Source organism: Orussus abietinus, unplaced genomic scaffold, assembly GCF_000612105.2.
Source record: "Orussus abietinus isolate OABI.00-Male unplaced genomic scaffold, Oabi_2.0 scaffold3, whole genome shotgun sequence".
Classification (NCBI taxonomy): domain Eukaryota; kingdom Metazoa; phylum Arthropoda; class Insecta; order Hymenoptera; family Orussidae; genus Orussus; species Orussus abietinus.
Window position 1 is genome coordinate 2,521,362 of NW_019395984.1, and position 24,734 is coordinate 2,546,095.

The following is a 24,734-nucleotide window of genomic DNA, read 5'->3' on the forward strand; positions in this document are numbered from 1 at the left end:
AGACGATTTTTTTTATCGCGCTTCCGGATAGCACGCAATTTCCCTCTATTTTCCGTTTAAGGTATAAAGAAATAAGATAAAAGTTTTGTATAAACATGAGCTTTTAAATACAGATCTGAAAGTATAAAACGCCGCGATTTGTACAAAAGATAAAAAAAGGAAACGAAACGGTCTCTTGCACCGTTACGCAATGAATTCGTGTATAAATTGATGGAAAGCAGCATCACCGTGCAATGTGCAGGAAGAAATGCTCAGTATACAATTGTTTTGGTCTCTTTTACGTATACTTGTCTCAGGGTTGTCGGAGTACTCGGATAAATAAAAACATCCCTAGGATTTCGACTCTCCTACCCCTAATATAAAATTAATGCGATCGTGTTACGAGGTCTTGCACCTTGTCTCATTCAAAACGAAGTACTGAAGGTACGTCTGAATATTTCGGCGCCATCGAACACGTTTTACTGCGAGTAGAAGGCAGACTGCTTTTCAAGATGGCCGACATCAGACTCTTCTCGCAGGCGAGGAATGCCGAAGTTTGTCGGGAATGCTTTCGAGGTAATTCCGACGTCGTGGCTCCCTCCTCTGACTCTTCTCTTATTTTGTCGCTCGCAAGACCTGGAACCAAAAAGCAACGATAAAAGGGTCCCTTTAGGAATTGAATACAATGATCTCATAAGCGACCCCTTCCCGAAGAGGCTCTTCTAGGTCTACGTCGAGAGTCTCGAACCCCAAAGAACACGTCGAAACCGCAAGGTTCGGATAAATTAGTCCGTCAAGAAGTCGCCACGAAGATCGCGTTACCGTTATAAGTAAGTCGCTTCTTAAGAGGTAGATCCTTGTTGACCATCTCGACCATCTTGGCGAAAATCGCCCGCCGCCCGGATAAGGAGGATCTTCCAGGACGCCGTTGCGAGCTCTTTGGGGTCGCGATCTTCGGGCAAGACGGAACAGGGTCGAAATAGACCTCGGGTTCGGTGTCCAGAGCCTCGCACAGCTCCTGCTGGGTGTCGCCAAGGTCCCAGGCCTTGTCCACGTCCATGAACTCGACGGCCGCCATCCTGGAGAGGGCCGAGGGCTCGTCCCCGTTGAGACCGAAGCCCTTGCACAGATCCTTGGAGCTCTCCTCCAAGGGGAAGGCCGTGGTCCTGCTCCTAGGGGAGAAGCCCTGACTCGAGGAACGAGAGAGCTTGCTGGAGGGCTCAAGATTGCCGAGCAGGTCGCAGCGGAGCCTCGGAGAGATGTCCCGAAGGGACTCGTCCTCATTGGGGCAATAAAATCCGAGTTCTTCCAAGCTGAGAATCCGTTGGTTCCACAGGAGGTCCCTCTTCCGCTTCGGGAACGGCTCGTTGAGCCCCTGGGAATCGCAGAACGGAGCGTCGTCTCGGGAAGACCAGCTACATTCCGCCTTGGACTTCCTGGCAGGCCTCGAGTTCTCCGTCTGCGCCCTGGAGTAGGGATGGTCGCTCAAAGGAAAACCAACGTTGGTCAGATTGACATCGAGAGAGGAGCTCAAGATGTCCAGGGGACCCTCCAGAAAGGAGCCGGAGGGGAACTCCGGATCCGTTAGGCCTTGTACTCGCAAACTCCCTTCCTGGTCCTCCAGGGTAGAGAGCACGAAGCCTGGACTTGGGTCTCTGCTGGGACTAGACTTGCCGATCAGATCCGTCGAGCTTCTATCCCGAAGTTGCCCTTCGGTCGAATGGAACATCTCCAGAGAGGGTACCGACCTGCCCCCCAAGTCGAAAAAGTCCAGCTCGTCGGATGTTACCAAGACGGCATCCTCGGGATCTCCTGGGTCTTCGTTTCTCTCGACACCGTGTGGGCTGGTCGCGTCGACTTGCGACTCGACGGTTCTCTCGTTCTCCAAGTTCTTTTGAACGCCTTTTACCGAATTTACATCCTCCGGACACGGCTCTAACCCCATGAAGAAGTTCCTTTCCCGAGGGATCGACTCCTCCAGCAACTGGTCATCGAACAGAGCCTTTGTGTCCTCGTCGAGGGAATTCTGTGAGGACATGGAGACCATCTCTTCCGGGTCGAGGCTGATGAACAGTCGGTCCTGTTTGGCGTTATAGTCCTCGCGCGACGGATGTATGACGACCTCGCTGATGTCTTCATCCACGTTATTGCTTTCGGCAGACACGGTTTCGTCCACTGGATGTATCGGTGATTTTACCGCTTCCACAGCCTGATTTTTTGTGTTCTCTGGAATTTCATCCATTAAAGAATCTTGCCGCGTCTCGTTTACGTCTTCGGCGCTGCCTGCAGTGTCGGTTATTGTCAAAGACTCTTTGCTCTTTGCTTTCCTCTTCCGGCATAACTCTCTCAGCCACTGTATTTTCTTCCTCTTGCTTACTGTCAGGTCGATGAAAATGATGTCATCCGATTTTGACTTTGACGTGTTCCGGCGCTGGTTCCTGAACTTCGGCATCCTCTCTAGGGGTCGTTGTTTTGGAAGAGGTTTTTCTGGGTTAACGATACCCATCTGGAGAATAAAGAAGCATCGCTGAGTACTCGTACAGATATAAAGTAGAGTGAACAGAATTGTTGCAAAGTCCTTACTCCACAATGTCTGGAAGGCTGCAGTACAATATCATCAGTCACCTTGGAATCGTCTACTTCTTTGCGGAGATTTTGATTTGGATTTACACCTTCCTTTAACTCCATATTCTTGGCACAGGTGTCAAAACATTTTCTATGGAATTATATTACATACAATGTTTTGAATTCATTAAGTTGATGAAAATGCGTTAACGTGTACTTACGAGAAAATGAGCTCTCTAATCTCTTCATTGTTCGCAAGAATCTTTGAACGATATAACGCTCGTAACATGTATTCTTTTGAATTATCTGTAGAATGTGAAAAAAAAGAAAGAGTAAAATCTCACTTTAAATGTAGCATTGCAAGGTCTCGGTGATTAATTATTTAGTTCATTTTACTGTACCCAAGTAAAGATAGAGGATAGCGATTAATTTCCTAGAAATCTTCATTGTTGAGTTTTCGGTCTTTTCAAAAACAATAAGCTCCAGATCGATATACATGCCTATTAGCGTTGACATTTGATCCATGTACAAGCTATGATCGGCTATATCGTTCTTAATACCACTCCAATAGAAATGGAAAAATGTAAGCGTGGCGCTCGTGTAATCCCTTAATTTGCTCACCTGACATAACTCTGAGTCAATACTACTCACTTCTTTCGACAAGTTTCTAGAACGAAACAATTAATTCAAACCTCCTACACTAGAAAGTCAGGTCATAGGGAGAGAAAAAGTTGAATCATACTGAATATAAAACGAGAGTAAGCTTTTGAGAAGTTGGTAACTGTCGTATCCAACTACCGAGCATTTGCTTTTGGTAAATTTTGTAAGCCAGGAGTTATTCTCTTTGATCTTCTGTGATGTAAGGTCAATATCTTCCCGATGTACCACGACTTTAACTTCTTCATTGTTGTCAATGGATATCCTCTTAGCCTTTAATGCTACTCCTTGTATCGATGCATCTAAAACGAATTCTGATATATTTTTTTTTTTTAAACAAATACGTATAAGTAGTTATGAAGGATATCTCACCTCCTGGAGAATAGGATGATAAAATATGTTCTTGGGGAGAAAGGGAGCTTGAGATTTCAGGATCTTGCATTAGCTGGACGCTACCCATTACGTCAGCCTGGATCAGAAAAACACTTTTCATAATTTATTTCAGCTCGTTCACCGACCTAACCTCCGAACTCTGTGTCAATTATCTCCGAACACGAGATTTAATTTTTCTCTCGAGTATTCGTCGACTCACCCAATTTCATCAAGTTCCCGTCCAAACCAAAGAAAAACGACATACATCATCCCGTTCTGGCTAAAACCACGCCGCCGTCAGAGCAAATCAAGAGTAAAAGCAGAGATGAGTTGGGAAATTGCTCACGGGCAGGATCGTGCGTTCGCATCCTGTGCTGCCCTCTGGTTTCGTACGTTAGCTTTCACGGTTTTTTGCCCCCAAGGGCGGCGCATCGAATTTCTGGTAGGGGCTCGCGCACTCGCGTTGGCGGTATGTTCGGCGCTACACTCGACGTTATGTGTGCGTTCGGCGCTACACTCGACGAGTATGCGTGAGAATCGAATCCTGCGAAAAATCCTCCCGAGACTTACCTAACTGCGGATATAAGAAGTGCGTATTCTCATTGATCGTTTCCATTGGATCCCACTTTGTGATTGGCTGTCATATGGCACCCGTACTGGCAGCTTCGCAAAATAAAGGTTATATCCGGTGAACAGGTGCGCGAGCGCCTGCGCAGTTACGACCGGCCGCTGACCGCACCTCGATCCGCGGCCGCGGCGTGGCGCCAGCCGTCCGACTGCGTCGACCGTGCCAGCGGCCGATCACGTATGTACGTGACATGGCGTCCGGGTAGAAAGAAAGTTGACTGTTAAATAAGCGTTAATGTTGTTTTTATGACACTGACCGAGCGCAAAAGAGAACCTCCGAGGCCGCGAATTCCCCCTAGACACCGGCATTGATGGTAATGCATGCGAGGAAACCACAGAGGATCAGCGATGGGTAGGGCTCCGCCGTCAAATACCCGAACTCCTGACACACCGCGGTCACAACCTCTCTCTCTCTCCCTCGGTATCTCTTTCTCTCTCTTTCGCTCGTTCTCTCTCCCTCGCTCGCCCTGCCTCACCCATCGTCCCCTCTTCCTCTCTCCGCAACCTCCTATCTGTCGCCTACGCCGTCCCTCTCGCTCTCGCGAAGAAAAAAGAAACCGAATCCCCGACCTCGGCCACCTCCTTCGAGACGGGCGCCGCGACGCCGACCCCTCGTCCGTCGCGACGCCCTACAGTATCCGTAAATCCGCTCTGCGTTTTACTCAAAGGCTCTTCTCTGATTTCAGGTACTTCGAAAAGCACCAGGCCCATCCCTACCAGGTAAATATCCAAGAGTCAGGACTGCGGCACACTAATTAACTTCCATCCACTGCAGTACCTTCGCCTTCGCCGTCACCTTCGGCTTGATCTTGCCAAGGTTTTGTTTACCGTCATCGATGAATCCTGGGTTACGTCGGCGTGCCCTCGGGGGACTCTTTGTGTATGCCTTTTAGAGTATCTCCGATGAAATTCAATCTCCCAAGAAATTTTACTTAGGGACGTATCGGTAGCTTCCTGGTGACGAAAGAATTACTTTGAGGAAATCGGGATCGTTCTCTGCAATCGCTGTGCCTTTCTATTGGAGTCGGCATGTTTCTTTTCTTCATTCAATTTCCTTCGTTGATCTCTTGGCTCCATGATAAGTGAATTTCTGGGCTTTAAACATGGAGCACTTGTTTTTAATCGGTCGGTAACTTGGAAGAAAAGGTAGACATCTTTTTGTTACGAGGTTGTTTAAAGAATATTTCTTGTCTTTTGGGAGTTTTCTCGATGAGGTTGTTCGAAAGAGAATGCTTCTCTTGCTGTAAATATCAAAATGAGTTGATGTGCTCAGGATTTTTTCAAGGATTTCGGAAGTTTCTTTTGTTTTCGTTTTTTTCATTGAATTCACCCTTGAGCAATTCCTAGGAAGAGTCTAAAGGTTTCGAGGTCCCTGAGTTATTGATTGAGGCTTTGAATACTCTTTCACGAGCCCTGTATTGCCCAGAGTTTCTGAAGATGCAAGTTCTTTATAGGCGTGTAAACATAACCTCACTTTTCGGAAAAATCAATAATCTTACCATTTGTCTGGGTTCTTCTTGAGGAATTATTAAGGGGGCCTTGTTAGTGAACTTAAAGCCAACTTGTTTGCAGTATCCTGTGGAAATATTTATAAAAGTTTATCATTCTGGGACCTCAAACTCGTGGATTGACTCGATCAAAATTTCTGGTCAGATTTTCCAGTCAATGGCTTAGAATATATGATTTAATTCAGTTATTATGATTAGTGTCTCAATGCCTGACTTTCTTCTAAAAAAATAGATCGTTTTATACATGTTTCTTGAAGAAATTAAATTCGCATTGGACAACGACCATAACATTTAATTGGGCACACTGATTTTCTGGCATGTGTGGCAAATAGTTTGTTTAATTAAATCTTTTGAAAAGGAAGAATGTACCACAGCTATTTTCATCAAATCAGAAGAGAAGAATGTATGGTAACTTATAATAATAAGGCGGCATAGTTTCATGCAGCTAAACAGTTGTAAACCTTCATGGCTATACGTGTGTTTCGTTGTTGTTTGTAGAACGCTAAATACAGCAGTTCTAAGGGTGGGTATTCCTCGTCGACAGCTGCATCGGATAGTCGCTACGAGGGGCGAATGCGGGACTCTCCGAATGGGAACTCATATAGTCCAGCAGGAGGCTTGGGACTGGGCATGGGAGCGGACCGTGATAGTCCCCGCAGTTACACCACCAAGCCTCTTTACAAGAAGGAGAGAGAAAACAGAGACTATAAGTTATCCTCCAGGGACAAGTATTCCGGTAATTATAATCATCGCCAGAATATTTAAGAACAATCTAAATCTCTCATTTCATAATACCTGAGAATATTAGGAAAGAAATTGCAATTTGTTTCCATAAAAGACCATTATCTAAGTGAATCGTACATAACCTAGTTATTTTCAAGACATTAACAAGCACAATCAGAATCCAATATCACTTGAGTTAAAATTTGACAGGCCCTACGTTGAAAAAGAAATATATTTCCTATCATGAAAATTCAGGCTTGAAATTCTCTTCTTTATGGTAAAAACAAATTTGGCATTGTCGACTGTATAATACCTGTACATATGCTTAGATTGTGCACGATCTCCAAAAGACAAGAGGAGCCGCGAGAGCAGGGATTCGGAGCACAGGACCAACCATGATAGGAGCGGCGGAGAGGTGAGCTGCTAAAATATTATAAGTAGCAATAATATTCTCATAGGAAATTACCCGACTCTAAATAAAGCATGCACAAGCGATCACTTCCTATAAGGGGGTTGCTGGATAAAATTCCAATAGTCCCGATCCCTAGGAATGATATTCCGATATAAGTATTATATTCCCTCTAGCTTCAAACGTTCCATGCCACCTTGAAACATTCCGTCCACTCTGGCAATATGCGTTTCAAGCTATCTCATTATATTTTTATCGTTTAATTTCTTTGCGTTGTGCAGATATTACATCCCATAAAGTTGTCAAACTCATCGAGAGATTCCTCGTCTCAGCGAAAGCCAGCACACAATTCCTGTCAGGTACCTATTCATTGGATTCTGAACTCTTAAAGCTTATTTCACAAACCGATGGCTCTAAATCTACCAAAGAAACTCAACAATATTTCTACCTCGGCTACATATTATGTAACGTATACATTAAACCTGATATTTCCAGGAGAAGCGTGGAGACGATCGAGGGGGCACGACGGAGAGGACTGCCAGGTTCGGTGACTGGTCGGAGCACGTGAGCTCATCGGGGAAGAAGTATTACTACAACTGCAAGACGGAGGTCTCCCAATGGGAGAAACCCCGAGAATGGACAGCCAGGGCGGAGAGCCGACAACGCCAGTCCAACGATTACTCCTCTAGGTCAAGTAAGTTTACATCGATAAGGATTATACCCCGATACATGACAAGCTCGATATAGATACATACTCGAGTCAACCTTTACTACTTAACCCTCTAACGGTGTTTAACAAATGTGCCCTGATATAAAAAACTAAAATATCCTCGCTATAAAAGTCTGGAAAAGCTCTGTTGACCCTTATTTTACTTATTTCAATTAATTAACCTACACATTTTCATTGTAAAATTCCGCCATTAGAAGGTTAATAAGACAGACCTGAAGTCTAGACTCTAATTACCTTTTCGCTTGCCACCAGGTCACGATAAACATTCCAACTCGCGGTCGAACAGCAGCAGCAGCGGGAGCGGCGCGCGAGATGGCAAGTCGGGCTCGCGACAGTCGGACAAGCGCGAGTACTGGACCTCGTGTGGGACGGCGAGCGGCGGAAGCGCCCGGGACGAGGTGGTCTCCTCGAGGGAGCGCGAGCGCGAGAGGGAACGGGACCGCGAGCGGGAGCGAGACCGAGAGAAGGAGCGGGAGCGGGAACGAGAGCGAGATCGCGAGAGAGACCGCGAGAGGGATAGCTGCCGCGATGAAGGGGGCGCGGAACGGCAGGCGCAGGACATGGACATCTCCCCGGGCGACTCGACCCCGACTTCGGAGCCCTTGGTGGCCGCTGCCAGCGACCCGCTACCTCAAGGGCCCGTCCTCCTGGCCACCGGTAAGCGGCACGAGTTCCTCTCCAGGTCGACCTCCCTGGTCCACGCTCCGTGCCCATTGACTCAAGAGTCGGACGTTTCCGTGATTGCAGCGCTACCTAGACTAACTTCCCACCCACCGTCGACGCCGCAGGCGCCCGGTAAGCTGAGCTCGCCCACGCAGCCTCAGCAGCAGCAACAGCAACAGCAGCAACAGCAGCAGCAGCAGCAAGGCGGCAGCAACGCGCCTGGGCCCCCCGTATCGCTGGCCAGCCTGCCGCGCCTTCTATCACAAATCACCGGTAGCAAAGAGCAGCCCGACATCACACCGCAGAAGGCACTGCAGACCATTCAGACCGCGATCCTGCTGTCTCGACAAGTAAAGGACGAAAACGTCACGAGGCATCGTGTGCCTTGCGGTGCTCCGAGGCGGGGGGCTCTCACTCGGTCGGGGATCGCGTTTAACCCTTTCGGCTGGGGTGGAAAGCGATTTTTTAGTATGGACGCTATTGGCTTGGCACGTGTTCCCCGCTGATATCTGGGAATTAGCGTTGTCTCACCGGGATGTAAGCACGAGGAGAATTCTCGGAGCTCCGTTAGGGCTGGCTCGGAGACCGTTCACTGATGGCTCGCTTGATCTCACTTTCAGCAATCCGGAAGCGGAGGCGACCGCGTCGTCGGCAGCGGGAACGACGTCATGGCGCCGCTCAAGGTGGACACCAGCGGCGTTACCAGCGAGGGACCACCCACGCCCACGCACTCGGAGACCCAGGACTGCATCGACGCACGAAAGAGTACGGCCGAATCTTTAATTGCGACTAATAGATCGTTGACTCTCGGGTCTATTTTGTAGGGAGACCTTGAAGGGAGACCCGATGATAATGTGCCAAATGATCGAGGGAACTTACTTCTTACGAGTCGATGGATGTACGTCTAATCGCGAGTTTCCTTGCAGTGACGAGTCCCGGGGCGGCGAGTACGGGGGTTCAGGGGCTCAGCTCGCTGCAGAGCCTCGGCACCCTCGGCTCCCTAGGAGGCCTGGGCAACGGCGGGGGCCTCCAGGCACTCTCGAGAGTGCAACCTCCTCTCACGCCCTCTCTCACGCCCTCGCTGGCCAACCACTATCGGGAAGACTTGACGCAACATGTGCGTGCCTTTCCTGCGGATATCCTTGAGAAACAGGTACGTCCTTAACCGCATCGAATTTGGCTCTGACAACCGAAAAAAAAAAAAAAAAATGAAACAGGACTCCCTCTTAGCGAGTTTCTACTTTTATAACGAATCTCCCTTTTCGTTTAAGGCGCAAAAGCTTAGCGAGGAAGCACACACCATGGGCAGTTTGCAGTGCACGCGAGTATCCGCGGAGCTGAAGACGGCCCGGTCAATAGTGAGGCTGACGGAGATTCAGGCGACGTTGCAGGAACAAAGGTTCGACACAGAGCTTCTTCTAGGTTAAATAAATCAAAACGCTAATCACAGCCGAGAGTTGTAACCCTACGGCAAGGGGTCGAAACGCCTTTAATCCAACCCACTAAATCCGTTTTCGCGATAGAGTACCGAGAGTTAATCGCGTCAACGATTGTTCCCACAGTTAATCGTCGGTTAAGACCCCGAGTTAACTTCTTCGATCTGTTTCAGGATATTATTCCTCCGTCAGCAAATACAGACGCTGGAGGAGCTGAAGTCCCAAAATTCCTTCATGTCCGACGATTCTTAGTGTAAGGGAATTTATAAAGATATAGTAATAATTACAGACCTATAATTAATTCTTGCAGAAGAGAGACGGTAAACCGAAGGAAAGGACAAAAAAAGCATATAAAACGGTAAAAAAAATATGAAGAAACTACACGGATTACACGTACTCACCCGCGCGCGCCCCCTCCCCCCCCCCCGGAAACACATACACGACATGGTCACACCCCACGCGACACACACACACGTAATTATAAATATTCTCATTAATATTGAAATAATTAAGATTGTACCTAAATTATAATGATTATCATGAATAGAAGTGAGATAAGCGACTGTAGCGCGAGCGATTGTGAACATAATTGGGCTGCCCAGAGAGGAGGGGCTGCTCTACGACTGACAGCCCACGGATCTTATTATTATTATTAATATAAAAATATTAATTAGTGAAACCACGCACCTCTCTGGGCGGCACAAGAGGCCTACCCAAGGGGAAAAAAAAAAGAAGAAACAAGAATCAGTACCCACACGCGACACTCACAAGTTCACCCTCACACTCACACGCATACATATACACACACACCTCGACGTACGTCCCCGTTCGCGCGTAAAACACTTTTCACACACACATTGTACACACTCTCGCCCACATTTACACGTCTCTAAGCGTCAGAGTGCAGCGTTAAGTTGAATAGAAACGCGCGAGGCGACTCATCGCGACTCGATTAAAAGAGAGAAAAAGAAAAAGAAGAAAAAAAAAAAGAAGCTGTACGCGAATTGTATATCTGAATTGTCCACCGTTGTCTTGTATTTACCTATGTTGTACGTGTCAATGTTTCATATCCTCCCTCTATCTATCTGTCTCTCTCTCTCTCTCTCTCTCTCTCTCTCTCTCTCTCTCTCTCTCTCTCTCTCTCTCTCTCCGATGAGAATGAAGAAAGGGAAAAAAAGATGTAGAGAGGAAAAGAAAGATAAACGGGAAACGCGACGAAATGACGGACCGACGAGAAGCAAGAAGAGAAAAAAAGAAACAAAAGGGGGGACGAAGTAACGACGACGAAACGCGAACGCGGCATTTCGACCCGGGGTGGAGAGCAGTACACTCTCTTTTCTTTCTTTCTTCTTCTTCTTCTTTTTTTTTCGTTTTTCTCCTACTTTGTCGTGTAAATCTCGGAATAAACGAAACTCGTGCCACAAGCTCGAGGGGACTTTGCTTGCTGCGCGCCGCGTGACTCTTTCCTCTCTCTCTCATTCTTACTCATTCTACGTCACTCCTCGTTTCTTTCTTTTTCTCGTTCGCTCTCGCCGGTCCTTCTCGGGTCGACCTTGCACGGACGATAAGGATGCTCTCGGGACGCTCCTGGAAGTTTGCAAACCGATAACTACTCTCCGTCTTTGTTTCCTCTCCTTTTTTCTCTCTCTCTCTCTCACCTTTTCTTTTCGTCTTTCAATGACATCGGGACGACTTAACGCGGGGCCCGAGAATGGCCTCGACAATGCCCGGGACACGTTGCTCATTCTCGGGCCTCGTTGGAGGCGAAGCGATCATGCGCAAATTGATTGGGAAGAGAGAAAAGAGGGGGAAAAAAACGGAAAAATTTTAAATCCCTTCCCTCCCCCACCTTTGCACCTCGGAGAAGTATTGCCTCGCCCGAAAGTCGCATATCCCGGTTGTCTCTTGTCAGAGCCAGACTCGCGAGGATGTTTCGATTGTCTTTTAACGGTGGCATTATTTATTTAAGCTTTAAACCGCGAGACCGCGAGGTACTGTAGAGAGCTTTTTATTGTAAAGGAAAAAAAGGGGAAAAAAAGAAACCGGGAGAGTGATTTTACAACACTTCATTGTGATCCGTATTTGTATGTAGCTTATATATATAATGGAGGTTATATATATATTTTACACGCGAATACCCCGATTTGTTAATTGTAGCGAGAGAAAGAAGAAAAAAAAAACGACAACAAACAAGCAACTAATAAAAGCAAACGCGGTACTGCCTCCGGTGTACTGCCATTATATCATGTACTTTTTCTTATTCCGAGCGATTTATTCTACACCATTCTGCGCAAAAAAAAACCACGTTCCATAATTACCTCTACCATAAGGACTTAGTTACGAATATTAAATACCACTATGAACGATCGATTAAGACCGGTCATATATTTCTCTTTAAGCGGGTACTCATGTTTTGCAGCCGATCGTCAAGAACGGAGTGACTTCTCTTTTTTGTTTTTTAATATCTGTCAAAATAATTAAAAACGCAAATACGACGTATCGGGCCCACGGAATCCAACATCACGTATGTATTGCTTCCGGGTTCACCCCTGAGGTAAGCCACATAATTACAACTGGATGACAATTAACCCCCACGGATTTCCAGATTTACTTAGTCAATGTCAACAAAGTGCCTAATGCATGGGGATAAAAAAAAAAAAAGAAGGGAAGTCTCCCTACATACCTCCCATCCATCCGCTTTCCATATCCGACCACTGGTGCCAAGGGAAGTCCGAAAAGAAAGGCCGCAAAGAAGGATTATACGCTTTTTTATTTCTGAAAAAAAAATCACACCTCGAGAGATGCATTTAAAAAAAGTGGGGGTGGGGGGAACAAGAAGAGGGTGAGAAGAAAAAAAATAAAGAAGAGGAGGAAAAGAAACGTAAACGTATACTCTTAGGGTCGCTCCAGCTCCGAACTTAAATGCCTCCTAAGGTCTACGTAAATATTACACAACAACGAATAGAGCAACAATATGTAACAGTGCGTTCGTCCTTTGTACCTATGTAATATCTAATATGGCGTAGGAAATGAATAATGTGTTCGAGTTTATTCTTGGCCACTGTCCTATTAATCGCATCGCCGGCCGCGCGCGGCGCCACCCGTCGACGGAGCGCGGGAGGGGAAGGCCCGACCACGTAACCTGCCATTCTCGATCGCCGGCCGATATAGAGCGCGTCGCGGACGAAGAATTGAGGAAAAAGTAATAAATGGAGAACTCTGCACGACCCTTCCATCGCTACCGCGGCAATTTTCATAATTTCCGTCCCCTCGACGCGTCGACGATGCCGCACAAGGTGTGACGTCAGCCATGGAGGAACGAGACATCCCCATCGCGTCCGTCATTCTGCCCAACCTGGCGCGACCGTCCTCGATCCTTCCTTCTCTCCTTTAACCGTTAAGCCAACATTATTACATACATAACGTAACTAGCCTAGATCCTTAAGTGGGGAATTTAGGGGGGGGTGGTTGGGGAGGTGGGGGGTGGCGACGCGGCGCGCGGACGCGCGCCCATCCCGGTCCGAGGGCCGCGTCGCTAGTTCTCTCTTTCTCTCTTAATTCATAACCTCCAATTACCTATGTACTCTCCGTCTCGCTATCCGGGGACTCCCGAAAAGGATCCGCCGCCGACCGCGCGACGGCCCCCCTTGGTTCGCTCTCTTTTATACATTTGATTAATCTCTCCCTCTCTACATAACTTGTCCCGATCGCGCGCAGGGTCGTCGATGTGTATCACTCTTCAAGGATTGCACGTGTCTGCACGAGGACGCGCATTTAGGGCACCGAGGGCGTACCTTTGCGCAATTATAATAATAAACGGCGCCCCGCCAAGGGTTGGCGAGCTAAAAATAAGACTCGATTAAAAACGAACGAGAACCGCCTTGGCGTTTAGCATTCGCTAACAATCCGCAGGTTTAGGAAAAACGGCCGCGAATTGGGCGCCATATAGTTCGCCGAGCTCCCGTCGGAGGGCGCGACACGAGAATTAAAAACTACCGCCGCCCTCGCAAAAGGGAAACGTTTCTTTTTCCCGGCGTCCACGTGCAGAGTATTTATATAATTTAAAAACTGCCCCTTTCAGAAGTCCCGCGCCTCGGGGCGGCGATCGATCGGTCGATCCATCGACGGATCGATTGCTCCCCAGTCTCCGTTTCGCCGCTCGCTCTCTCTCTCGCGTGCGCGCGCGTGTTTATATATATTTATATATGTATATGTATATGTTTATATCACTCGACCTATACGATAAAACACGCAACGTTACGGCTCCTTAACACCTAAGAAAATGGCATTCAGTATTCGATCTCTCAATAGGATTACTTGGATTACTCGATTTTTTATTTCTTCGTTATATAAAAAAAATATACAATTTCGACTACGACAATGGAAATACGCACGGTAATCGGCCTCTGTGTCTTGTGTGTGTCTCTCTCTTTCTCTCTTTCCCCCGCTCGCGGTTTGTACTATGCCGAATGCCATTTTTTGTTTTTCCCTTCTCCCGCTCTCTCCCTCTCTCCCTTTCTCATTTCTCTTCGCGTTGTGGTTCTCCTCCCTCGTCGTTATCGTTAGTACTAGAGTTACTATTATTAATAATGTTATTATTCGCGGGTGTATCTTCTCTGTCGCGTGTTTATGGTACACTCTACGTGTGTATGCTGGTGTACGGGTGTACGTGTGTATATAATGTATATATGTCGTGTCAATTGCGTGTATCTCGCCACGGGGACAGCACTAATATAGTACGTCGGCTCGAGCCTTGCGCAGTGCTGTCCGCGTTTCGCGCGCCTAGCTAAAATATAATCGTTAGATTCTTTTTTTTATTTTTTAATTCTAATAGCAATATGTCTCTATATATATGCATATATATATATAGAGTGGGAGTCCACTGATATAGAGTCGGTTCGACGTCGCTCGCTCAACGGGGATGAAAAGGAAACCCTCCCTTCCTCTTGCTCCCTTTTCGGACCCGCCATTTTCAAAATGGCGACCGGCAAGGACCCGGTCGGTAACGCCCGATCCTTCCAGAAGCAATCCGGGAAAAGTCTTGCTAGAGATCGAAAGGAAGAAGAGGAACTAACGAGACTAATGAATGGGAGAGGAAAAGAAAGAAAAAGCACTCCCTTAAGAGATTTAAAACCGGGCGCCCGTAAAAGGGGTTACGGACGGTTTACCATAATTTCCCCGTATCTGATAAATATCAATTAAACAGAGTAAATGAAAGTGAATGTCAACCTTCAGAGGTTCGATCCCGGGGCGTACGGGTCCAAGGATTGCCTTGAGACAAAATAAGGACTCCACAACCTCGCGGCATGATTTCTGATAAGGTAAAACCCCGTTGATGGTCAAGAAAATCGCTGACGCTACAAAAGAAAAGAAAAAAAAAAATGAAGAAGAAAAAAGAAAACAAGGGAGAGGGACGTTATATATAAGAGTGGAGGAATACGAGAGATCGCAATCGCCCGTAACCCTTTCGTCACGATGGCCCGGATCGTGCGATGAGATATCTTCCTTGAGAAGCATGGGGTTTCCTTTTCGCCTTTTCCCCTTCGTTTCCTCTTTCTGGAAAACCAGTTGGCGAGCCGCGCGAACGGACTTATACTTACCTGGAGCAGGACGCAACGGTGTCACCACCTCGCCGGTACTAGCCGTTAAGCCCTCCGCTCTTCTCTGTTGTCCTCGACTGTACACCTTCCTCGTCGAGGCGGCCTCCCTGGCCCGCCACTGTCGCAAGGCTCCGCCCTGGCAGTTTCCGGGTGGTGGTCGGTCGACTTCGTCAATCGCACACCCCTAGGAACGTCCCTCGGAGCGCGGCCAGTGTCTCGGGCGGCCAACGGGATAACTACTCGTCTCGTACGATCGGCCTCGTCGTCCCCGACTACCAAACCCCCCACCCCTCGGAAATCGGTGGACCAAATCAGTACACACATTACAAACAATGTCAATATCCATGTCATTACCCGTAACATAATACCTAAACCGCGTTACAAACAGTTACTACATATCCTACCCAAGAAAACCGAGTTAACAAGGGTAATTGTGCGCTCGCGGTGTGCAGCGCCTCTAGTGGCCACCTCGGGTAGCTCCCGGCTTGCCCGGCCATCGAGACTCGTAGAATCGACGTGACTTTTACCATAAAACACGTTTGACGAGGCCGACCGTGTTCGAGGCTCGAAAATTCTCTCTCCGCGTGCGCATCGCCTCCTCCTGACCGTCCTCGGCAATACCCGCGCCCTCGAGTCCCTTCCTCCCCCCCTCTCTTTCCTTTCCTTTCGTATAATTTAAATAATTTATAATTTATAGTTCTTCCCTGTAGAACACAAGCGGTCGCACACTCGAGCGCGCCTCGTCAGCACATCGGTATATTACACGCGTCGACGTCTCGCGGCGCCGAACGCTCGAATCTTCCTCTCGCTCGCTTCCCTCCTCGTTTCCCTCGTTTTCTCTCTCTCCCTCTCTCTGGGCACGAGCGATCGATCGGTGTGCGACGACTGCATCTTCACGCACACCCCGGGGACCGACAGCGCCCCTCTACCGCAAGCACCGCGTTCGTGGCGGACGCGAGGGCCATCTTCGCGCACACCGACCATCCCCGCGTGTCGTTCCCTCTTCTCCCGGTCGACTGCCGTTCTCTCTACCGGGGTGGCATCCGCCTAACCGCCTTTTTGATTTTCCTCGGGACCGCCGGCTGCGGCGTGGCGCTGCAATCACATTTTTTTCAATCGTCAACTTAAGGCCACAGAAACCAGAAAAAAGAACCTCCATACACTAATTATCCCCGTCCACGACGGCCGTTATTCGACTACCAAAGAACGACGGATGATAGGTTTACATGCAAATTAACCCGGAACTAAAAACATCTACAATCGACTCACTTGAATGCGGTGGGTGCGCTGCCTTGGGTGAAATTAAACGAAGGTTTCGTGTTAGGGTCGAAGGACACTGTTGACGTGGGATTGGTGGCGCTGAAGTTGAACCCTCCCGGCGCGGCCGGTGTTGGGTTCTGCTAATAGAGATAAAAGTGTTACTTTTACGAAGCTTACTTTTTAGGGTACTATCCGCTCCTCTTGACCCACAATCATACTAAAAAATCAAGGGAAGAAGAGGAACCAGGTGTCTCACCGTAGCGGCGAAGTTGAAACCGCCAGTTGTCCCGGTGGAGGGCGCCGTCGAGCCGAAGCTAAAGGGGGCACCAGTGGCACCGCCACTCTGTCCAAACGAGGGGACAGGTTGGGTCTGTCCGAGAGGTGTAGGGGACTGGGCCCCGAAGAGCGACGGCGCCGCTGTAGCAGGGTTCTGCCCAAAGGCCGGAGCCTCAGGTTTGGGCGCGTTGAAAGTGAACGCCCCAGAGGACGGGATCCCAAAAGACCCAGCGGTTCCAAAGGCGTTCCCGGTCTGCGGGGCGGTGGACGTGCCGCTGAACGAGAACAGCGGTTTCGGGGTCGCAGCCGGCCCGGTCGCGCTAGAAGTCCCGGCGAACCCGAACCCGCCGGGGGACTGAATCGAGGTCTGAGAGGACCCGGAAGACCCGAAGCCGAAGAGACCAGTGGAGGGTGCAGGAGTGGCGCTCTCACTGGCCTTAGTTCCGGAGAAGATGCTAGAAGAGGCGTCGGTGCCGAAAGGCGTGGCCGTGGCGGTGGGGCCGCCGAAAACGGGGCCCGTCGAGGAGCCGAATGTCGGCGCAGGGTTCGCCGGGGTCGCCCCGAAGGTCGAAGCCGGCGACCCGAAGACCGACGGTGGCTTCTCGGCGGCGCCGAACGAGGACTTCTCCGCTGCGCCAAAGGAGGGCTTCTCGGTGGACCCAAAACTCGGGGTCTTGTTCTCGGTGCTCCCGAAGATGGGCCCTATCTTGGTGTCCACGGCGCCGAAGGTGGGCGTCTTGCCCTCGGCGATGGAGAACATCGGCGATGGCTCGGTGGAGCCGAACGTAGAGGCGGACTTGGAAGTGGTCCCGCCGAATAGCGAGGATGCCGGAGGGCTGTTGAACGTCGCCGGAGGAGCGTTGGCACCGCCGAAAGACGCCACGGGTTTCTTCTCCGTGGTCGAGGCCTCGACCGTTGGTTTGGCCACCCCGAAAGAGAAGGAAGTCGAGGGCGTCATTGATTGTCGCCCGAAACCGGGGATCGCAGGGGTCTGCCCGATGGATGTGGTCTTCGGCTCGAAACTGAAGCCCGACTGACCGGGCTGACTGGGAAGACTCGTCGCAGTGGTCGTCGGAGTAGAAGTGCTGGGCGCCCCGAAGGAGAACGCCGGTGTCTGGCTGCTCGGTGGCTTGGAATCCGCTGGACCTGGCTTCCCCGTTGCGGAGGGCAGAGCTACGCTGGCAGTAGCTGATAACGAAGACTCTCCTGCCGGAGTACTCGTCTTCGCAGGCTCTGCGGAGGCCACCCCAAAAGTGCCTGCCTGCGGAAGGTCTTTGGCCCCCTCTTTCTGGGCCACAGTAGACTTGGGCACTCCGAAGGAGAAGGTCGGTGCACCGCTCGATAGCGTTGTGGGGGCCCCGAAGGAGAAGGGTGCCTCACCGGATGTCTTCGAGGAAGTCGATGATTTCGGTGGCTCCGTCTTGGGGACGGTGAACGAGAACATCGGAGTACCAACCTTCTCGACTGGGCCTCCTGTCTTGATCGGAGTGCCAAACTTGAAGGCTGGTTCAGACTCCGCAGCCTTCGGAACAAATGCACTGACCGAAGCTGTGGAGCTGGTAGTCTCCGAAGCAGTCACAGGGGTTCCACTGTCCTTCGGAACGCCAAAGCTGAACCCACCTGCTGGGCTGCTCTGCGCGTTCTGTACTCCGAAGGTGAATCCACTCGCTGTGGAATTTGTAGCTGGCTTCTCAGCCTTGTCAATGCCAAATTTAAACTGGCCGGCATCAGAAGGAACACCGAAGTTGAATGTCAAGGTCGAACCGGTGCTGGAGGTGCTCGTCGTCTTGGGTTTTTGGGTTCCTGGCTTGGTTCCACCGCAGGCAATGCACTCCATAACGTCGCCCTTGTTCTGCACCATGCACGAATCGCAGGACCAGCTGCCTTCAGGTTTCTTGAACTTGTCGCCAAAACCTGCAGTGCTGGTCGACTCGGTCTTCTTCGATGCAGGCCCCCCAGGCTTCGCTGTGTCGCAGCAGGGACAGGCTGAATGGAAGTTCTCGTTCCTTGCCAAACACGAGGGGCACTCCCAGGAACCCTCCGAGTACTTTGCCTTGAGCATGCTCGAGAACTCACTGCCTTCCGAGGAAGTTGTCAAAGGTTTTGAAGCTCCTTGAGCTCCAAGGTCTGAACCAAAGGTAACATTGCCCTTGTCCAATGAAGTTATCGCAGAACTTGGCTTTGGCGTGTTGCAGCAAGGACACGCTGCTATGATGCTAGTGTTCTTCAGAGTGCATCCTGGACAATCCCAGGAGCCATCCACTGACTTCAATTTCCCTGTAGGGCTCGAGTCCACTGGCTTCATATTCTTCGAAGGCGTCGAGTCTTGCTGCTTCTTAGAATTCGCCACTCCACAGGCCACGCACTTTGCATCGGCCTGTTTATTTCTGACAAGACAAGAGGTACACTCCCAGAGGTCATTGGACATTTTAAATTGAGCACCGAAGCTGCCGAAGCCACTGGAGGCCTTAGATGTTTTATGCTCCATGGAGTTGTCATTAATAGTCGACGAAGACTGTGACACCGTGCTCTTCGAGTCTGGATTTGAAGCCTTGCTCTTCGAGTCTGACTTTGCGGTTTTGCAGGCTATACATTGCAGTTGGCTATTGCTGTTTCTGATAAGACACTGACTGCACTCCCACATTTCAGAGGAAGTCGCTCCCTGTTTCTCCGATGCACCTGTACCTCCCATTGGTGTGGAACTGGTTATCAGAGTATGCTCACTTTCAACGTCAACTGCAGAACTCTTCGAAGCTGGCGTGCTGCTCTGCTTCCCGCCCAAAATGTCCATTACGCTTCCGGTTTTCAATTCGCTGGCTACTTTTGCTCCAACGAAGCTTGACTCACTGCTCTCTTCTCTCTTCTTCTTCTCCTTCAACTTAGGCGCCGCAAAAGAGCCTGTCCACACAAAGTTTGGACCCAATGGGAAGGAGATCGACGAGTTGGAATCCATGCTCATTGTCTTCGAGAGATTATTTGAATCGTTTGAATCGTTCACACCCTCCTTGTTTTCCACTGTTAATGGCTTGCTGAAAGTGAAGTTATTGATCGACTTTAGATTGCTGGATGAACTGGTCACTCTGATTGGACTGGCGAACTGGAAGGTATCCCCTGAGGGTTCTTCCCGGTGGGCTTCCACTCGACTCGAAGGCACTGGCAGGGCAATGTCAAAGTTGGGCAGAGAAGATATCGGCAGAGATACACTAGGCAAATTTACTGTCTCCACTGTATCTTCCTGTTCGATGTTAGTGTTACTCTTTTTCTTTAGTTTCCCCTGGAACTTGGAACTCTCGTCGTCGTCAGATCTGGAATAACAAAGTCATATACAATCTGAATGCATCTTTAAAATATATCTATACAAGACTTATCGATTCTCCTGACCTACAGGAAGTATTAGTCGAAATAAAAAAAATATACCTTAATCGATATTCTTCAGGATTAGGAGGTGGTCCACTGTTTGCCGAGATAATTTTTCTAGCAGCCACCGTGGTGTCCTGGATCTTTTGCCGTCTTCGGAGTTTCAGTAAATCAGGCACGGTCGGTACTACTAGCTCTCGTGCCAAATGTCGAAGACCTACTCTAGCCGATGGAGTGATTTCGTCCTTTGACCTCGTTGCACCAGCAGCGGGAGAAGACGTGTTCTTCGTACTCTTGACTGGTATTTTTTTAGCGTCGGAAACTGGGGAGGAGAAATGTTCCAAGGCCTCCAGTATTCTCTTTGCAGTTTGACTCATGCCGCATGAATCGATCCCGGATGCATTTGAAGGCTTCACCTGGACACTGGTTCTTCTGGGCAATTTTAGCGATATCTCACTGGTATTATTAAAAAGTGTGCGATTGCGTTTATAAAGGCCAGCTGCATTGGCTCCACCAAATGTGGTATTGCCGCTATAAAATGGAGATGAAAGAGGCGAGGCACGATCCATCGTCGCGTTCATCATCGATGCATCAAAACTGGGCCTACGGCTACTCAAAGAATCTCGGTTACTGCTGTCAAGGAAAAGAGACCTCGGGGACTGTAAGTGGTTTGCTGAAAATAAATGCGCTATTAATTCCTATTTCAAACATTCTCTTGTAAATTTTAACTTTTAATACGTCAAATAATTCCATTCAATTTAAAATCTTACTATTACTCGGGTTATTTGACATTTCTCTAAAATCATTTTAAATGTCGTCTCAAACTACTTGCCAAACAATAACATATGCTTACTGAAAGTCATTTTGTCATCAATGTATCTTTTTCTGCTAACAAAAGATTTATTGTATCCAGCATTTACTGGAGCCTCCTGTCTATTAGTTTGAGGGATAAGGGAGCTACATCCACTGGTACTCTCGCTCGATTCTGAATTATCATCTGTTCCATTGGCAGCTCCATTGTTTTGAGAAGACACTAAAGAGTTAAGTTCTGTTCTTTGGGCATTTTCGCTCCTTGTGTCAGTCCTTATTGCAGGTGTGGATGACACTAATCGGTTAGTACCACTGGGCCCTGCTATCATAGGTTCCAGAAAATTTTCTCCCTGCAAAACATTTTCATTTGATAAATACTTCCATAAAGTCAAAATTTCATAATGACTATATAAATTAATACATACTCAAGAAAAACAGAAACAAATAAGGTACAAGGCATTGATGCAGAAATTTACTGACCGAATTGTGATGAAATCGTTCGCCAAGAGAATCCTCGTTGTTTGGACCAATTCTATTCCTAGGTTGAATTGAAAATGTACCCGGAGGGTGCGTCACATCCATACGTATACGCGGTCGTTTTGTCGGAGGTGGCCTCTGCACGGCCTCCTCTTCCTGCTCCGATTCCTCGGTATTATCCGCTGCACTTGATACATCTCCGTTGTCCTGAGACGTGTTGAACCATTTACTGATCCAAGACCGCTGTGGTATGAAGTCCGTCACTTTCGTCGCCACCTTCTTTACAAACGACTGAAACATTTAAATACGCCAACGTAAAATTCTGAGTTAGACCGATCAACCAAGGGATCGTTCAACTGCAATACAAATCGTCACGAAAGCCTAAGTAATTTGAGATACAAAATGAAGGTTATATGGGTTATATAGGTTATGTATCGGCGCAGCATGTGACTCCGGATGCTCGCTAGCGGGCGAGTGACGATTTAATCGCGTCGTCGAATTTTGGCACCTCCGCCAAGACGCAAGTCATCTACACGGGAATCTAACGAAGGTTACGCAGTTTCGCAACGTGCGACCTCGGCATCGGACGATGGCCTGAGAAACCATTTCCGAATCTAAGGCAGTCGCCTCCGAGACTCAGGTCGACCGCCAGCGCCGATATACGCGCGGGCCGCGGGTCTCAGATTTCAAGGTTATGGCGTCCGGCCGTGGGGACGTAGGCCACGGGCGCGCGGCCGTATAGGAAAATTGAGGTTATCGGAGCGGGACTCACGTCACTCGGGCGACCCGCGCGGACATCACCGGGCTCGTCCTGGCGCATTCTCGGCCGGCTTCGAGAAGGGTCGGGACGATGCCGCGACTCGAGTCCGTCCATTCGAGGAAAGGCGCGAAGGACCGTTGGGAGCGAGGCGGGATCGGCGGCGCTCCTGACTCGGCGGCGCTCCGCCAGAACGCGGCTACTCACGTTGTTCGCGTCGTAGGGCTTCGGGCCGTGCGACCGTCGCCCGGTCAGGTTGTTGCTCCCCTTGGCCATGATCGCGCCCCTCGCTTCGTTGGGAGTCACACACGCCTAAGTCGATTTAGATAGTCGCATATCCCGAAACTGACACCGCGCACCACCCTCGCGAACCGAAACCACGAGAGACAATATGGCCGCCCGAAAGACCGCCGCCGGAGCGCCACAGAGTATCATTAGAGAGTGGACTCGCCACCATCACCCTCGCGCGTCAACTACGTAGCGTCCCTAGCAGTGCTCTACGAACGACACACCTTCAAACAATATCCAGGAATTTGAAAACGGGGAAATTTAGTTATCACGGGACGATTATTTATTGAAAAGAGATTATTTATTATAAGTATGCATTATTAGATAGATGGAATTGTCGTTTCTCTTGATTTTATTGACTTTCAAGAATTAACTGACTGTGGTAGGTATTAATTCATCATTTCAAATACGTTTTTCTTTTCAATCGATCGCGTAAAAAAGAGAAATTGTCCGATCAAAATTACCCGTTGGCAATGCTGTTACCCACCAATTGTTTTTAAGTAAATATTAACAGATTTCAAACGTAGTCGCTGAACAAGAGGATTTATTTATTCATAGGTTGTGACCGACGCAGAAGAGTGACAAGCCGTGACGTGCGGTTCCTCGAGATTTGGCATATTCAAATTTGGAACGCGTTTTGAAAATATGAGCAGCTTACATCTTGCAAAAGGTACGGACTCCTACTGTTAAGCAGTGTTACAATGTTACTAAATGAAGTTTCATATTATTTTCCTATGTTAATGGTAATTAGATAATGGTCTTTGAAAATACAAGTCATGTGATTAGTTATGTGGAAGAACGTTATAAATTTTATCTGTTCTTCAAGGCTCCGAGAACCCACCGAAACCAGATGAAATCGCTCGTTTGTACAGTATGAAGTTTTGCCCATTTGCTCACCGGATTCGATTAATTCTGTCCTATAAAAAGGTTCCCCATGATATAGTTAATATAAATTTAATGAACAAACCCGAATGGTATTTCTCGGTAAGTATTTCACATATTAAAGCACAAATATCACTTTTATCTATTTTTTATACATTTATTCTCCATCGTCTCCAGATTCACCCCGAGGGAAAAGTTCCTGCATTCGTTGATACCAATGGTACTGTAGTGACCGATTCCTTGATTATTGCTAACTATTTGGATGATAAATATCCTAATCCTCCCTTGTACAATGATACAACAAAAGACCGAGACAAGGAACTTATCCAAAAATACGATGAGGTATTCCGATAAATTTTTGTACGTGTTTCTTTCTACATAAAAATGTTACTTAATACGATCTCTTTGTAGATTATTGAAATCTTTTCAAAGTGCATCCATAATAAGGACAAGAGGCCACTAGATGAAATCATTGAAGATATATCAAATCATCTAATTGAATTCGAGCAGGAATTAGTTATTCGTGGAACAACTTATTTCGGAGGCTTGTAGAAATTTGTTATGGAATTGTCAAATATACTTTTGATAACATTATATGTATAACAAAATTTAATTCATTGTACAGGAGAAAAACCTGGGATACTCGATATTATGATGTGGCCTTGGGCAGAGCGTGGGAAGGCACTCCGTATACTCTACGATCAGCCCCTAACCTTTGACAAAACAAGATTTCCTCAGATTGTAAGTACTAACAGAAAAACAAATATCTATTTATCACGGATTAAAAAGCTATTTAATATTTTAACATATTAAAATTATTTCAGCTTAAATGGGTGTCGGATATGAAGGAAGAAAAGTTTGTACAAGAAAATGCTGCTTCGTATGAAAGATTTGCTCAATTAATACAGTCTTTGAATTCTGGAAGCGTCGATTTTGACGCCGTCTGAAATTTCAACTTTCATAGCCACTCAAAATATTCTGAAACACCGTAATACACGCTTTTCACCATGATACACATTGTTACTTAATGAGCTTCTCTACTCGCTATAAGTCTAATTCAAGTATTTGCAATATACGAAGAAATTAATATATAACAAATACGCCTAAGTATTTACTATGAGATTAGTGCTTTAGAGGGAGTAATTTTTTACGAATTTAATTGCGAATCTCCTGAATGATACTTGTAACTCTCACATTTTGCTAAGCCCTTGGCATTTACCTTTGTTAGACTAAATATACAGTCGGTGACCTGTTACACCAAGAAAAATGATTTATTAAAATAAGAAATAAATCAATAATCAATTTCTGAAGCTCACTTTAAATGTTTCCCTGATTACTTGACTCACCTTGAAAAGCTG

The 24,734-nt window shown here is 47.9% G+C and overlaps 4 protein-coding genes across 13 annotated transcripts; 2 read left to right on the forward strand and 2 right to left on the reverse strand.

Annotated features, from left to right (window-relative positions):
* Nucleotides 1-86: 86 nt before the first annotated feature.
* On the reverse strand, nucleotides 87-3,897 carry LOC105699144. 5 transcript variants are annotated; one of them, XM_012423917.1, is made up of 8 exons: nucleotides 3,794-3,897; nucleotides 3,574-3,670; nucleotides 3,287-3,503; nucleotides 2,946-3,211; nucleotides 2,766-2,850; nucleotides 2,563-2,695; nucleotides 802-2,485; nucleotides 87-615 (listed from the first exon to the last, which is right to left on the reverse strand). In XM_012423917.1, the coding sequence occupies exons 2-8, from the start codon at nucleotides 3,659-3,661 to the stop codon at nucleotides 401-403; spliced, it is 2,688 nt and encodes an 895-aa protein (XP_012279340.1). In that variant the 5' UTR covers nucleotides 3,662-3,670; nucleotides 3,794-3,897; the 3' UTR covers nucleotides 87-400. The 5 variants fall into 5 exon arrangements, with proteins under 5 accessions (XP_012279340.1, XP_012279338.1, XP_012279337.1 ...); XM_012423915.1 differs by having other exon boundaries at nucleotides 3,287-3,515; XM_012423914.1 differs by lacking the exon at nucleotides 3,794-3,897 and having other exon boundaries at nucleotides 3,287-3,488; nucleotides 3,574-3,779.
* Nucleotides 3,898-4,331: 434 nt separating this feature from the next.
* Nucleotides 4,332-11,919, forward strand: LOC105699076 (WW domain-containing adapter protein with coiled-coil homolog). Of its 3 annotated transcripts, XM_012423781.2 has the most exons (12): nucleotides 4,332-4,552; nucleotides 4,887-4,920; nucleotides 6,207-6,444; nucleotides 6,761-6,846; nucleotides 7,122-7,199; nucleotides 7,336-7,534; nucleotides 7,823-8,227; nucleotides 8,318-8,583; nucleotides 8,854-8,998; nucleotides 9,160-9,386; nucleotides 9,505-9,632; nucleotides 9,843-11,919. In XM_012423781.2, the coding sequence occupies exons 1-12, from the start codon at nucleotides 4,512-4,514 to the stop codon at nucleotides 9,919-9,921; spliced, it is 1,926 nt and encodes a 641-aa protein (XP_012279204.1). In that variant the 5' UTR covers nucleotides 4,332-4,511; the 3' UTR covers nucleotides 9,922-11,919. The 3 variants fall into 3 exon arrangements, with proteins under 3 accessions (XP_012279204.1, XP_023289679.1, XP_012279206.1); XM_023433911.1 differs by lacking the exons at nucleotides 4,332-4,552; nucleotides 4,887-4,920 and adding an exon at nucleotides 5,448-6,116; XM_012423783.2 differs by lacking the exons at nucleotides 4,332-4,552; nucleotides 4,887-4,920 and adding an exon at nucleotides 5,449-6,111.
* A 621-nt stretch (nucleotides 11,920-12,540) lies between these two features.
* LOC105699073 (nuclear pore complex protein Nup153) lies at nucleotides 12,541-22,515 on the reverse strand. Of its 3 annotated transcripts, none has more exons than XM_012423775.1 (7): nucleotides 22,222-22,515; nucleotides 21,453-21,740; nucleotides 21,016-21,322; nucleotides 20,223-20,835; nucleotides 16,786-20,110; nucleotides 16,539-16,666; nucleotides 12,541-16,364 (listed from the first exon to the last, which is right to left on the reverse strand). In XM_012423775.1, exons 1-7 carry the CDS (start codon nucleotides 22,480-22,482, stop codon nucleotides 16,298-16,300), a joined length of 4,989 nt encoding a protein of 1,662 aa, XP_012279198.1. In that variant the 5' UTR covers nucleotides 22,483-22,515; the 3' UTR covers nucleotides 12,541-16,297. The 3 variants fall into 3 exon arrangements, with proteins under 3 accessions (XP_012279198.1, XP_012279197.1, XP_012279199.1); XM_012423774.1 differs by having other exon boundaries at nucleotides 16,539-16,669; XM_012423776.1 differs by having other exon boundaries at nucleotides 16,539-16,669; nucleotides 22,414-22,513.
* LOC105699077 (pyrimidodiazepine synthase-like) lies at nucleotides 22,071-24,691 on the forward strand. Of its 2 annotated transcripts, none has more exons than XM_012423784.2 (7): nucleotides 22,071-22,089; nucleotides 23,053-23,164; nucleotides 23,321-23,478; nucleotides 23,554-23,718; nucleotides 23,788-23,920; nucleotides 24,002-24,117; nucleotides 24,201-24,342. In XM_012423784.2, the coding sequence occupies exons 2-7, from the start codon at nucleotides 23,140-23,142 to the stop codon at nucleotides 24,321-24,323; spliced, it is 720 nt and encodes a 239-aa protein (XP_012279207.1). In that variant the 5' UTR covers nucleotides 22,071-22,089; nucleotides 23,053-23,139; the 3' UTR covers nucleotides 24,324-24,342. The 2 variants fall into 2 exon arrangements, with proteins under 2 accessions (XP_012279207.1, XP_012279208.1); XM_012423785.1 differs by lacking the exon at nucleotides 22,071-22,089 and adding an exon at nucleotides 22,742-22,876 and having other exon boundaries at nucleotides 24,201-24,691.
* The last annotated feature ends 43 nt before the right edge of the window (nucleotides 24,692-24,734 follow it).